Source organism: Sycon ciliatum, chromosome 13, assembly GCF_964019385.1.
Source record: "Sycon ciliatum chromosome 13, ocSycCili1.1, whole genome shotgun sequence".
NCBI lineage: Eukaryota > Metazoa > Porifera > Calcarea > Leucosolenida > Sycettidae > Sycon > Sycon ciliatum.
The window spans coordinates 13,185,357-13,198,030 of record NC_088655.1 but is presented as its reverse complement, the minus strand read 5'-3'; the positions used below and the strand labels follow the sequence as shown (position 1 = coordinate 13,198,030).

Sequence of the window (12,674 nt, the reverse complement as noted above, 5' to 3'; positions counted from 1 at the left end):
AACCTGTTTTGTTGAACCAGCTTGTTCTCTCTCTCTTTGTCTCTCTCTCTCTCTCTCTCTCTCTCTCTCTCTCTCTCTCTCTCTCTCTCTCTCTCTCTCTCTCTCTCTCTCTCTCTCACTCTCTCACTCTCTCTCTCTCTTCTCTCTCTCTCTCTCTCTCTCTCTCACTCTCTCTCTCTCTCTCTCTCTCTCTCTCTCTCTCTCTCTCTCCTCTCTCTCTCTCTCTCTTCTCTCTCTCTCTCTCTCTCTCTCTCTCTCTCTCTCTCTCTCTCTCTCTCTCTCTCTCTCTCTCTCTCTCTCTCTCTCTCTCTCTCTCTCTCTCTCTCTCTCTCTCTCTCTCTCTCTCTCTCTCTCTCTCTCTCTCTCTCTCTCTCTCTCTCTCTCTCTCTCTCTCTCTCTCTCTCTCTCTCTCTCTCTCTCTCTCTCTCTCTCTCTCTCTCTCTCTCTCTCTCTCTCTCTCTCTCTCTCTCTCTCTCTCTCTCTCTCTCTCTCTCTCTCTCTCTCTCTCTCTCTCTCTCTCTCTCTCTCTCTCTCTCTCTCCTCTCTCTCTCTCTCTCTCTCTCTCTCTCTCTCTCTCTCTCTCTCTCTCTTCTCTCTCTCTCTCTCTCTCTCTCTCTCTCTCTCTCTCTCTCTCTCTCTTCGTAATCGTGCCTCTCCTTATTTCGGTGAAACGTCGTTCGTTGAACTTGCTGTCGGTGAATAGTCAGTTGGTATTCGTTACGTCATAGTCTACATACCGTATATTCTCTATTATAAGCGCCGTGCTTATATTTTTTCAACACCCCTCTACCCCGTGCTTATATTCATGATATTGGTAGGGGTTCCAGGATCTGGCCGACTGGGTTCGAGGACTTTCTCTACGCGCTACACACAAAGTTTGGGTCGCGCGATGACGGCTCATTCTAGGCCAGTGCGCTGGGATATCGTAAGTTCTGGAGGATTTTTGAAGTCACCAGTGGCTTCCTGAGGTTTTCAGCTGTCCAATGTGGGTTTTGATCGCCGTGCGGCGAAATTAGGCCATTGCGATCAGTCAAAGAAGAAATTGAAGGCGATTTTCAAGTCCAAAATGGCATCTTAGGGATTCTTAAACCGATTTTCAGCTTCAGCACCCAAAAACCTTTCGGAATCACCCATGCCGGTGTTTTTCTCAAGCAAGATATCGATAGAGCAGCGCAACAAAATTTGAGTGCGCCGAGTAGGACTAAAAGCCACCTCCGACATGGCGATTTTTTCAAGTGCGAGGAAGAAGAGTAGATCTACACTAGAAACTAGGTGTTACCCCCAGCGCAGTCAGCTGATCGCGAGTATCAAGCAGCACGAAGACCAGGATTGCGCTGTGCCTAGTGAGCACGACGTAGTACACGATTCTGTACTATCTCCTGTTTGCGAGGAACAAGGAGAACAGGCGGCGGCTTGGATTTACGACTCGTGCGCTGGCGGAGAACAGTGAGCTGCCGTCATTACCGATCGAACTGGTTGGTGTTGGAGCTGATGCAGTATCTCTCACCATGATCAGCCTGATCCCAGCTCCCATCGACAGCGTCTTCTGGATTTAGTTCGCAACTTGCAAGCTCTGCAGAAGACGGCATCGGCAACATCAACATTGGCGTGTTTGTGACTTGCCGTCCTTGTCGGCAATGGCCAAAGCCGTGCTGGTGACTTGAGGTCCTTGTCGGCCAAAGAGGTGTGAAGAAGAGGGGTAGGTTCGCCGAATCGAAGCGTGCATATATCATCCGCTCAAGGCAAGGATAAGAGGCCGGCTGTAACCTGTGACAAAATTTCATCTGATTCGTGTGAAAATGTATGTAGCTAGGTGGTGGCTATGCAGTAGTTTGACCATGTTTTGAGCCGATTTCCCATTTGATCGCCAGAGAAAAATTCACCCATTTCGCTGTAGAAAAATGGCTATAACTTTCGAATGCCTGGACCGATTTTGATAAAATTGGTACCATAGTATTTCTCATTTCCTCGGTGACATTGTCCAAGAACAAGCTAGCTTGAATTATGAATTTGAAATTTTGACTGGAATCCCTAATATTGGAGACCGCGCTTATATTGGAGACCGCGCTTATATTGGAGACCGTGCTTATATTTTTTCAACCAATACATCCACACAGAGCAAGAAGAAATACATGCTAGATATCATGCATGCAGCATTGATTTCCACCAAGACTGTGCTAATAATAGAGACTGTGCTTATAATGAAAGGTGCTCACAGTGTGCTAGTATTAGAGACTGTGCTAGTAATGGAGACATGTGTGATAATAGAGAATATACGGTAACCCTCCGTGTGTGTACGTGTGTGCATGCAGTGCATGCACTGCATGCACTGCATAACTATACTGTTACCATGGTCACATCTTGTAATTCGACTGTGTTATGTTTTATGACAAAAATGTTGCTGTCACTCAGCTCAGAGTCAGAGCTTTGCAGAATGATTCAGAGAGCGCACGAAACATTTCACGCCCGTTATTAGTTCTTGTACAAGTAATTAGTTGTAGCTGAGTTCAACTTCAAGGGCAAGCGCCAGCAGATCAGACTGGTAAAGAAGTGGTATGGTGGAAGATTTGCGTCATGTACTTACTATTTTTTTTTTACTTACTAATTTAGTTACTTATAGTTTCACACACCGAGTCAAACATCACTTCTTCTCGGGCTCGCGTGCGTTGGGAGTGTGTGATTATCCGGCGAGAAGCAGCTACACGAGCGGTGCATGCACATTGCAGGTGCTGAAAAGACGAGTGCAGTGTTGATGCCGATCAGCGCTTGTCGCTTGCGATGCGTAGCGAAGTGCTTGAGGGAGAATTAGCGAGTGCAGCAGTTACGTTGTGGAACTGACCGAGTAGGTTAGTTCAAATCAACGACGTGGCTGCCCTCAGTGTTGTAGCGGTGACACGGGGTGTGGTGGCACGGTTGTGCATGTTGGTGTTGACAATAGTCATTCTCTGACAAAACAACACCGGCTACGTCGACAATCGCTAATACTTAATAGAGGGCAGCGATGTCAGCGGTAACGGAGGAGGATGTGCGTTATCTCAAGCGGTAAGCGGCATACTACTTACTAGCGCTTGCTACACGAATTCCTGCAAGCATAAATTCAGTACATCATGTAATAGGCAAAAATATAACACAATTGTTTACAAATTACAGACAATTGATGTCAATTCCGCTAAAGTGATTTTGATTTGTTCACAGGTGCACATGTGACATCTCTAGCAGGGAATGGTACTATCGACCCCCTTGCACACACTGTCTTGTTTAGGACCCCGGCGATTGCTATTACGCTGCTAATGCTAGCAGTTGAGCATTGGAACAATTGTTGCAATCGGTGCTCAGCTGGATCATCCACTCTTCGTCTCAGCTCACCCTGTACTGTACTTTATGATGGCATTCCCAGGCACTGACCAATCACCAACATACTGATTTGAAACATTGGGTATTACTGCTATGACCTTTCCCAGGCGCGTAGCACGCATGGGGGGGGGGGGGGGCACGTGCACCCCCCCCCCCCCTTAAAATTTCGACCTAAGTTCAGTATGCACATATGGACCATGAATGACATGCACCTGGCATCCTATACATAATTATGTGGCCGTGCACCCCCCCCCCCCCCCCTAAAAGCTGGACCAGCTACATGTCTGGTGTCAAGATATGGAGGCCACCGCAAGACGCTGCTACAACCTATCCGTATTCAGCCATGCTGGCCCTGCCCTTGGTCCATTTCAGTTATTGTCAAATTCTTCCAATGGGCACTGTATCATCATTCTGTGGTGATGATGTCATTGAATTTGTGTGTGTGTGTGGGGGGGGGGGGGGTGTCATTGTAACTTCTCAGATAATAACATTATAGTTTATACGGTTGTAGTGGGCCCACTGGGTAGGGCTGGGTAGGGCTGGGTAGGGCTGGGACAGATGCACATTATCAGTCATGAACCAATCTTGATGATCTGATGTGTGCTCACTGAGGAGAGTTCTTCCGATCATAGTGTCAAAGCCGAGTAGCCTTATTACAGCCGGCCCTGCAGGTGCTCGTTGGTCCCGATTTCACTTTCTGCACTTGTAGTTCGTACTGCTCTGTGGTGCTCTGTGATTGGTGTGGACATAATGAAAATGTTTCATAGTCTCAGGCATCATTGACTACCTCACCAATGTGGATCAGTTCTGGTCTGGACTCTTCGGATGGTGTTTCAAAGAAGGTGTGCTTTTGCACATGTGTGGATGTGCATGTGTGTGTGTGTGTGTGTGTGTGTGTGTGTGTGTGTGTGTGTGTGTGTGTGTGTGTGTGTGTGTGTGTGTGTGTGCGTGTGCACATGATGTTACCAGGCAGCAGAGGTTTCTGCGCATGGATGTGCACCCGACGCAGTGCTCAATAGTCCTGTGGTACACTGCTGAAGCGGCCGTGCTTGGAGACGAGGGAGACTATGTCACGGGTGAACGCAAGGAGTATGAGAAGATGTGAGTGATATTTAAAGCAAACACAATATCCTCCCCAAGTGAAAGCAGCAGCTTTCGGCCTGTTTATCAATAAAGCAATTCCACCTTCACAACATTGGCTCTCTGACCGACCTCATCACACCATCAACATTACTCCAAATTGTCGGTATCTACAACTTGGAGTCATGTTGCTGGTTTGTGAGGTCGGCCACGGAGCGCATGTAGTGGAGGTGGAATTGCTTCACTAAACACAATGTCAATAACGAATGAACCACAACGTGAATGAGAACATCGACATGTGTCGCCTTGCGCTGTGTGTCAAGTTCTGGCATGCGCACTGCCAAACAGAACTGATCCCGGGTGATCGATTGGCAAGCTGATCGAGGTTTGAATAATCAATGTTCACCTGCAATGTGACCCTAGCTATGTAGAAGGTATGAGCACCAGGGAGTAGTAAACTACCGGTATTTTACTACTCCCTGATGGGTACTGTTCGTCTAACATGGCTGACGTCATGTGACTCACTGATGCACGGATTGTTTGGGGTTGGACCCAACATGGCGGACATTGTGTGACCATTGCCACCCATAGATGCAGTGATAGGGCTTGAAAGTGCTACGTCACAGCATAGCAACAATTTCAAAAATTCAAAAATTGGATCCACTTGGATCCAGTTTTTGTATGGATCCAAGCACATTTCAAGCCGTCTTACTCTCAGCAAGGTGATGTAACCAGTGAAACTGTCTGATTTGGCTACTGGGGGCGGGGTTACAACTGGTGGCGAAATAAAAGTCACACCTGCATGCGACATGAGTGGGTTGCTATGCACCCACATACTTAGGCAATAGCAAAGTCACACCTTAGTGGATCCAAAAATAGAAATCTGATGTCAACTTACTACTCCCTGGCCGTTTTGACGTCATCACTTTCAAGCCCTATTGGCTGGTGTTGGAACCAACATGGCCGCCCCTGATAGTCATCTGATAAATGTGCCAGAGCTAGTTAGACGCATAAGTGAGCGTGGCTTGTGCATGAACAGATCGAGTTGACCAGCAGGGGTGAGATCTTTCAAAGTTTCCTTAGGTTATTGATTGAATATCTCAGTTTGGAATATTTCTTCTAACGAAAGTGAGTGGCCAACAAGAGATATGTCATTGTCGTTGTTGTTGTTGTTGTTGTTGTTGTTGTTATGTAGCATCTCGCTACGCAACCTGAAAGCTACGTGCAACCTGAGAGCTCTGACTGAGAGCATTCTGGACCGATGTCGAATGATACCCACGGTCAAGGTGCAAGATCTTGTGCAGCTCATTCGATATCTTCAGGTACGCTCGGTATCTTGTACAGTGTGTACTCTGGTACCACCGAGTGTGTGCTGAATCCGTCCCTACTACACAGCAGTATATCTAAACCTTTGAACACAGTTGTACGAGTTAGCTGTGACGTGTGAGTAGCACGTGACTAGGATGGGTGTGTTAAAAAATATCAAAAAAATCGACGGTTTCGCGTACCGGGCAAGTCAAGAACAAGGAGTCATACAACTCAACTGGGTGTGTTAGCTCCCAGCAAAAAGCAGTCCCCTCACACTTGCAGAACACAGGGGGTTTATAGTATTGAATATGGAAGAAGCATTTTGACAAGAGAGTAGACAAGAAAACGAAGACTAGAACAAACAATAGAACCACGGGAGCATGTGCTCTTCTATACTTGACGGGATCTCGTTGCTATGGTGAAGGAGCGGAAAATACGAATAGTGAGTATTGTACTGTCTCAGTATAAACACACCGTATTACACTTCTGTTGATGAACCACCTCTTCTCCTCATTCTCAACCAACTGCAAAACTTCTTTTAAATACTGCATACGATTATCATTTGCCTGGTGCCACCTCACGCTGTCCATAGTGCATGCAATGTGGCTTGTGCAGCAGCTCTCAGCTGCTGATATGGCTAAAGTCTGACTAGACATAGTGAGCACCAGTACCAGTAGCAGCGATACCGTGCTACTGGCGCTCACCGTGCTACGTCCTTCTCGACTCATGGTTTGGGTTGGTGTGTTTCTGACTGTGCTTTATAGAAAAGGCATAAGCATGATAGTGTCACTCCATCAGGTACAGCTGCAGCTGCAGCAACTGCAGCAGAGGCCGCCAAGTCCAAGGAGAGCGATGGAAGAGTGTACTTTGGCGAAGGATTCATGCAGGAACCATTTGAAGATGCAAAGGTCAGTCCTGCCTGTTTAGTTGTGCGAATTGAAGTATTGAAATTGCTTCTTTCCAACCGATCGTCAAACCGCTAACAACTTAGCAACGTTGGGTGAACAATCGCTTGCCAATAGCTCCTACTCCCACCCCCCCCCCCCCACACACACACGCACGCTCTGTGAAGCGTAACTGTGGCTGACTTGCCCAAGCTGTTGGCTGCTGCCACCACTGCTGTTGAATTTGTAGACTGATAAAATTGATGTGAAATGTACTTGATTGTACAAGAGGAAAAAAGATGTTCGGAACAGTTGGGTGGAATACTCAGTGAACAATCTTATATGGAACAGAAAGCGGCGCTAAAAGAAAAGGAAAATAGCACTAAACTGAGCAGCATAGCGGTAGGCATGAAAGTGGCATGCGCTCAATACACCTGGGGACAAGGAACAAAAAGAACACGAGAGAAAATCAGAAGTGCAAAGAACAGTGTGAAACTGTCACAGGAACAGTGAACAGGGGAACACCAACAACAACAGCAAGCCCGTAAGGTGCTAAGTAAACAGTTTCACGGCTATGCACTGGTCGAGGTCACCCTGGTCCTGACCGGCAACTCAGCCACCCACCCTGTCATATGCACTGCAAACGCACACCGAATCATGTATCGCCTTTGCCCACCCTATGTCACCGCATCGGTTAGGTCCATGACTTTAGTTTCGCGCCACTTTCTGTTCCATATATGATTGTTCACTGAGTACTCCACCCATTGTTGAGTACGTTTACTAATGATTGTAATGAGATGGCTGTTCTTTTTTTTAATTTGTTGACTGTTTGTGAATATTGTTGTGCTGGTTTGTCTGTTCGTCTGTTAGCTTGATGCTAATGATCAAGCACATCTTGATGACTTGGAAAACTACATAGAGCTGTTGTATGAAGAAGAGGATCAGAGACTCAAGGGTACTGGGTACATTCTGCAGCTCTTCAGATCACCACACAACCTGGAAGAGCTGGTCGAGAATGGTAAGCGGCCTTGCAACACTTCAGAGCATGTGTTGTACATCTACAGGGGCATCGTCGCACATGGTACGGTCACTACGGTATTGACCGTACCACGTTTTGCCCCATATACCCCGTGAATCAACAAAATACACTGATCTGGGATCTAAAATTCCAAAATTTTCGGCTCAGCCACCACTCCCCCACGAGTAAATTGTACTTCAGATGGCTGACCGTACCACGCTAAAATACCTTCCGACGCCCCTGATCTATCACATGACCACGCAGGACAGTCATGTTGGTTCCAACTCCACTCAACCCTTGCATCTATGGGTCACATGATGCTATTTGCACTGCACCAAAACAATTCTACATGTACATGTACATTCCATTTTGATTGGAGAGGGAGGGGGAGAGAGAACTTATCCTACTGATTTTGATTGGAAACTTGTGTGGCGACCCTGCCAGTTTCCATGGAAACATTGACAATGTCCACTGTTGTTTCCATGGAAACATTGACACTGTTGCAAAAGATGGATCCACGCGCGGGATTCGAACCCAGCACCCCTGTCTTTCCGGGACAGTGCCCTGCCGATTAGGCTACCTGGGATCACACACACACACGCACACACACACATACACACACACACACACACACACACACGTGGCTCCTTCTTGCTACATCTCCACTGCTTCTTCCATGGAAACATTGACATTGTCCATTGTTATTTCCGCTGATGTAGAAACACTGCTAAGTGCACTATCACGCGTTCTTCGTGAAGACTGGAAGACTAACCCAAAGCTGGCGATCAACATCATCTATTGCTTCTTTTGCATCAGCGCCTATTCTGTATTCCATCCAATCATCCTAAAACAGAAGGTAACACAACCTCTCACTGTACTTTCTGCATAAACCAGTGTCTGTGTGCGTGTGTGCGTGTCTGTGAGTCTGTGTGTGTGTGTATGTGTGTGTGTGTGTGTGTATGTGTGTGTGTGTGCGTCTGTGTATATGTATATGTGTGTGTTTATGTGCATGTGTGTGTGTTCTTGATAAGGCAACCAACAGGTTTAGTTTACGTAGCAGCAGCAGTGCAGAGTCTCAGCGGGAGATCACACATACTAGGTGGCTGATAAACAGCCCAGCTTGGCAAATGCGTGTTTGTATGACAAACTAGGCAAAGAATGGGAGTAGTGAGGGTCCTGAGATGGCAGCTCTCTGGTTTTGAAATTGTGAATATTCAGCACACTCTTATCTCTCTTTCTGTACCTCTCTCTTCCTTCTGCCCCTCCCCTCTCCCTCTCCCCTTCCCCTTCTCCCCCTCTGTCCTCTCCCCATCCCCTCCGTCCTCTTCCTCCTCTCTCCCCTCTCCCCTCCTCTCTCCCCTTCCCCTCTTCCCCCTCTCCCCTTCCCCCTCTCCCCTTCCCCCTCTCCCCTTCCCCTCTCCCCTTCCCCTCTCCCCTTTCCCCTCTCCCACCTCTCTCCACCTCCTCCCCTCTCCTCTCTCCCCTTCTCTCTCTACTGTGTTTATAGCATTCATGTAGCACATGTTACGAGACAGTGAACCACTGAGTCTATGCCTATAGCAGTACTCAATGTTCTCATCATGTACATTGTAGATCTACTCTGATCATGTGCTTTCTGTCCTGTGCCTACGGTGCACATGCACCTGCACTGTGCTGTATAGGTGGGCGCACAGCTTCTTGACGCACTCGAGTACGAACTGACACGCTATCGACAGTGGATGAAACTGCTGGCGGATAAGAAGCGCAAAGATATCCTTTTTCTCTCTGTTGTGTAGCCATAGTGACCCTGGTCATTATGCTATGTGTATGTTACACATTTCACTCGGTGTCGTTGAGTTCTCAGTGTACACCCAACTCGCAATACACGAACAGTCCTTGGCTACCCCACGTACAGTACATTGTGTAGCCAAGGACTGTTCGTGTGTTGCGAGTCGGGTGTACTGAGTTGGGTGTACTGAGTTGGGTGTACTGAGTTGGGTGTACTGAGTTAGGTGTACTAAGTTGGGTGTACTGAGTTAGGTGTACTAAGTTGGGTGTACTGAGTTGGGTGTACTGAAAATATGACAAGGCTACAATGGAGCTTCAAAGTTCTTAAAAATCGTTGAGTTATCGATGTAAAATGTAATATACCATTACGGCATTACCATACCATACAATACAGTGGAAAATCAGGCTGCCCCAGACCTGCAAACGTGGGCACTTTTGCGGATTAGATGTGGCTGCTGTCTTATCGATTAGTTATCATGGTATCCGATGTAAGTGTGTTCATCGTGATATCAACTACCCATACTACTCGTCTGTCTGGTGTATCTAACGCTACAACTCCTAGGAAACCGTCCGCATTTGTGAGTAAAGTTGAGCTTAGTCCTTGACTACAGTCGCTGCTCTCTGCTGCGCCCGTACCTGAAGCAGCAACTGATCCAGAGTCCGAGGAGAAGGTGGCATTTACGAACATGCAAGAACAGATACAGGGAAAGGTGCACTTACAGGACAAGTTCTTGAGAGGTAAGTACACTTGGACGTCTCTTGTGCAATATCCGGGCACTTTGGGACCGGGCACTGACCGTATCTCAGATTTTTTGAAGAACTGTATTTGGCACGTATTGCACATGTTCAGGTTACAGAAAGAATCCATTGATAACAAATGTGTGGATTCCACAGGCTGGCAGTGACAAATAAGCACTTGCACATACGGAAAAAAGTTCAAACCCCCCAAATTCGAAGCATTTGTGCTATAGGAACTCAAGTTGAAGGTGCCCGGTAGAGAGATGTACCCGTGTCCGAGGCGTCCAGATAAGAGGCGTTGAGTGTAGTCAGCACTGCTGCTGCTGTTGCATCACCTTATACTGTAGACCCATGTGTGTATCCGGGGGGGGGGGGGTAATACAGGATGTGTATGGGGGGGGGGGGTAATACAGGATGTGTATGGGGGGGGGGGGGGTAATACAGGATGTGTATGGGGGGGGGATACAGGATGTATATCGGGGGGGGGGGGGTAATACAGGATGTATATCAGAGGGGGGGTAATACAGGATGTATATCAGAGGGGGGGTAATACAGGATGCGTATCGGAAGGGGGGGGGGGGTAATACAGGATGTGTATCGGAGGGGGGGGGGGGGTAATACAGGATGTTTATTGGGAAGAGTAATACAGGATGTGTATTCGGGGGAGGGGGTAATACGTATGATTTACAGCCCGAGTACAAGTGAGTACAAGTGCAGTACCGGCTGATACATGACCTCACGGCTGACGCCGTTCGGTCATGTATCAGCCGGTACTACATGACCGAACGGCGTCAGCCGTGAGGTCATGTATCAAGCCGGTATTGCCCGTGTACGAGCGCGTACGAGGTGCTGTAAATCATGTATTGCATGCTTGCCCCCGGTGTTCCATATATGTACACACGTATGCAAGCAGACCAAATCATTTTCAAATGAAGGCTACACTGAACACAACTCCATTACAGTCTCGAGTGCGGTTTTGAATTTTTTATTTCTTCACAATTTGAACAGCGATGTTTTTGGTGATCGAGCAGTTAGAGTAGTTGCAGGACTGAAACACGCTTGTTCCCGGCTGCTTCGTCTCCAACGTTTGGAGCTCCTGGGGCGTGCAGCTCGCGATCAGGGCATCGATGTCTGCATCCCAATCAGACGCTGCCGGAACAAGAGAGCTGGATGATCACTGTGGCTGCAGAAGTAGGTCTGGAAACAACGGAAGCTCAGGTGGTGCTGCTGGCTGAAAGAGATCGGCCAGATCAATGCCTGTCAGTTCCGGATGAAGCGGCTGGGCAGGTGTAGTATCGGGGACATGTAGTATTGATGCCGTCTTGAGCTTGTCTGCTTCTGTTGCAGTGTTGGTCGATTGTAGTGCACAAGGCTCTGTTGGCACTTGTGCCCTGACACTGCCATGATTGTCGAAGCTGGTAAGTTCTGCCTGCAGAGCTCAGTTATCGTAGATGCACGCACTGAGTGGTTGGTATATCGCTGCGATAAGGGGCCGTCCGTAAATATCGATGTTTTTTTAGAGACGATATTGGTGCGTCTGGGGGGGAGGGGGTTTGAGCCATGTGCGTCTTTTCGAGCATCAGAAAAATATCGATGTAAATATCTGAAGTTTCGCCGATCCCTGCACGCGGACGTCTACATGGCTATACAAGAAATGTGAAACCAGCTTCCGTTCGCGGAGCTAAAACTCGCGACACAAGAACAAAATCAAAAATTGGAAGCTGTACGCCCATGGCGAATTTCAAGAGCAAAAGAATGAGTTATTGATTGTGGAAATCGGCCGAACGATGCCTGCAGGAGACCTTTTTCAAGACGTAGAGGCAGTGCGAACAAACACGGACGAACTCCACAAGAGTTTCCAGTCTTCACTGCCTGAACAAGGATTTGAAAAAATTCTTGGGTTCATATTATTGACAAAAAAAGGAAAAAATGAGCATCCAAAAATATTGATTCCATGATCTAGATGTACATGTGCGTCTTCTGGGGGGAGGGGGGGGGGTCAAGGGAGAGAAGCACCAATATCGTCTCTAAAAAAACATCGATATTTACGGACGGCCCCTAAGTTCCATTTCACAGACAGGATTGACATCAAGCTGCCCAGGGTATTCTTACCCAAAGGCTTCCCACTGTACCATACAGTAGACTCACGAGTAGCATGTTTCTTCACTTGCTGGACTGACAAACGTGTCTTTCCAGAGGTAGGCTTAGGCAGTTTTGATGACAGGAGCTTGAAACCTTTTACATACATGGGGTTGACGAGGCGACCATCAGAAACGCTGTCAGCTGCAGAAATCGAGCCTTGCTGCGTTTTCGACTTGTACGATGTTGTTAGCTTCACGCACTCCCCATACTCAGAATTACTGCACTCCTCAAAGTCTTCCACGCATAGATCACACTGAGACTCGCGGCCACGCAAGCAAAAATGCTTAGTGATGCCGAACCAGACCATTTCTGCGAGGGCGATAGGATCAGACTCATAGTTGGAGACAAAGTAAGAGTTAAAAGCTTCGCTTGATCTTCGTGGC

At 47.6% G+C, this 12,674-nt stretch overlaps 1 protein-coding gene across 1 annotated transcript in view; it reads left to right on the top strand.

Annotated features, from left to right (window-relative positions):
* The first annotated feature begins 2,495 nt into the window (after nucleotides 1-2,495).
* Nucleotides 2,496-12,674, top strand: part of LOC135829858 (kinesin-associated protein 3-like) — a 27,558-nt gene continuing 17,379 nt past the window's right edge. The window contains exons 1-8 of the mRNA XM_065342242.1: nucleotides 2,496-3,042; nucleotides 4,324-4,455; nucleotides 5,630-5,756; nucleotides 6,507-6,650; nucleotides 7,497-7,644; nucleotides 8,364-8,500; nucleotides 9,306-9,393; nucleotides 10,048-10,149. Of these exons, the coding sequence (XP_065198314.1) occupies nucleotides 3,002-3,042; nucleotides 4,324-4,455; nucleotides 5,630-5,756; nucleotides 6,507-6,650; nucleotides 7,497-7,644; nucleotides 8,364-8,500; nucleotides 9,306-9,393; nucleotides 10,048-10,149 (919 nt within the window). The 5' untranslated portion in view covers nucleotides 2,496-3,001. The remainder of the gene's footprint in view (nucleotides 3,043-4,323; nucleotides 4,456-5,629; nucleotides 5,757-6,506; nucleotides 6,651-7,496; nucleotides 7,645-8,363; nucleotides 8,501-9,305; nucleotides 9,394-10,047; nucleotides 10,150-12,674) is intronic.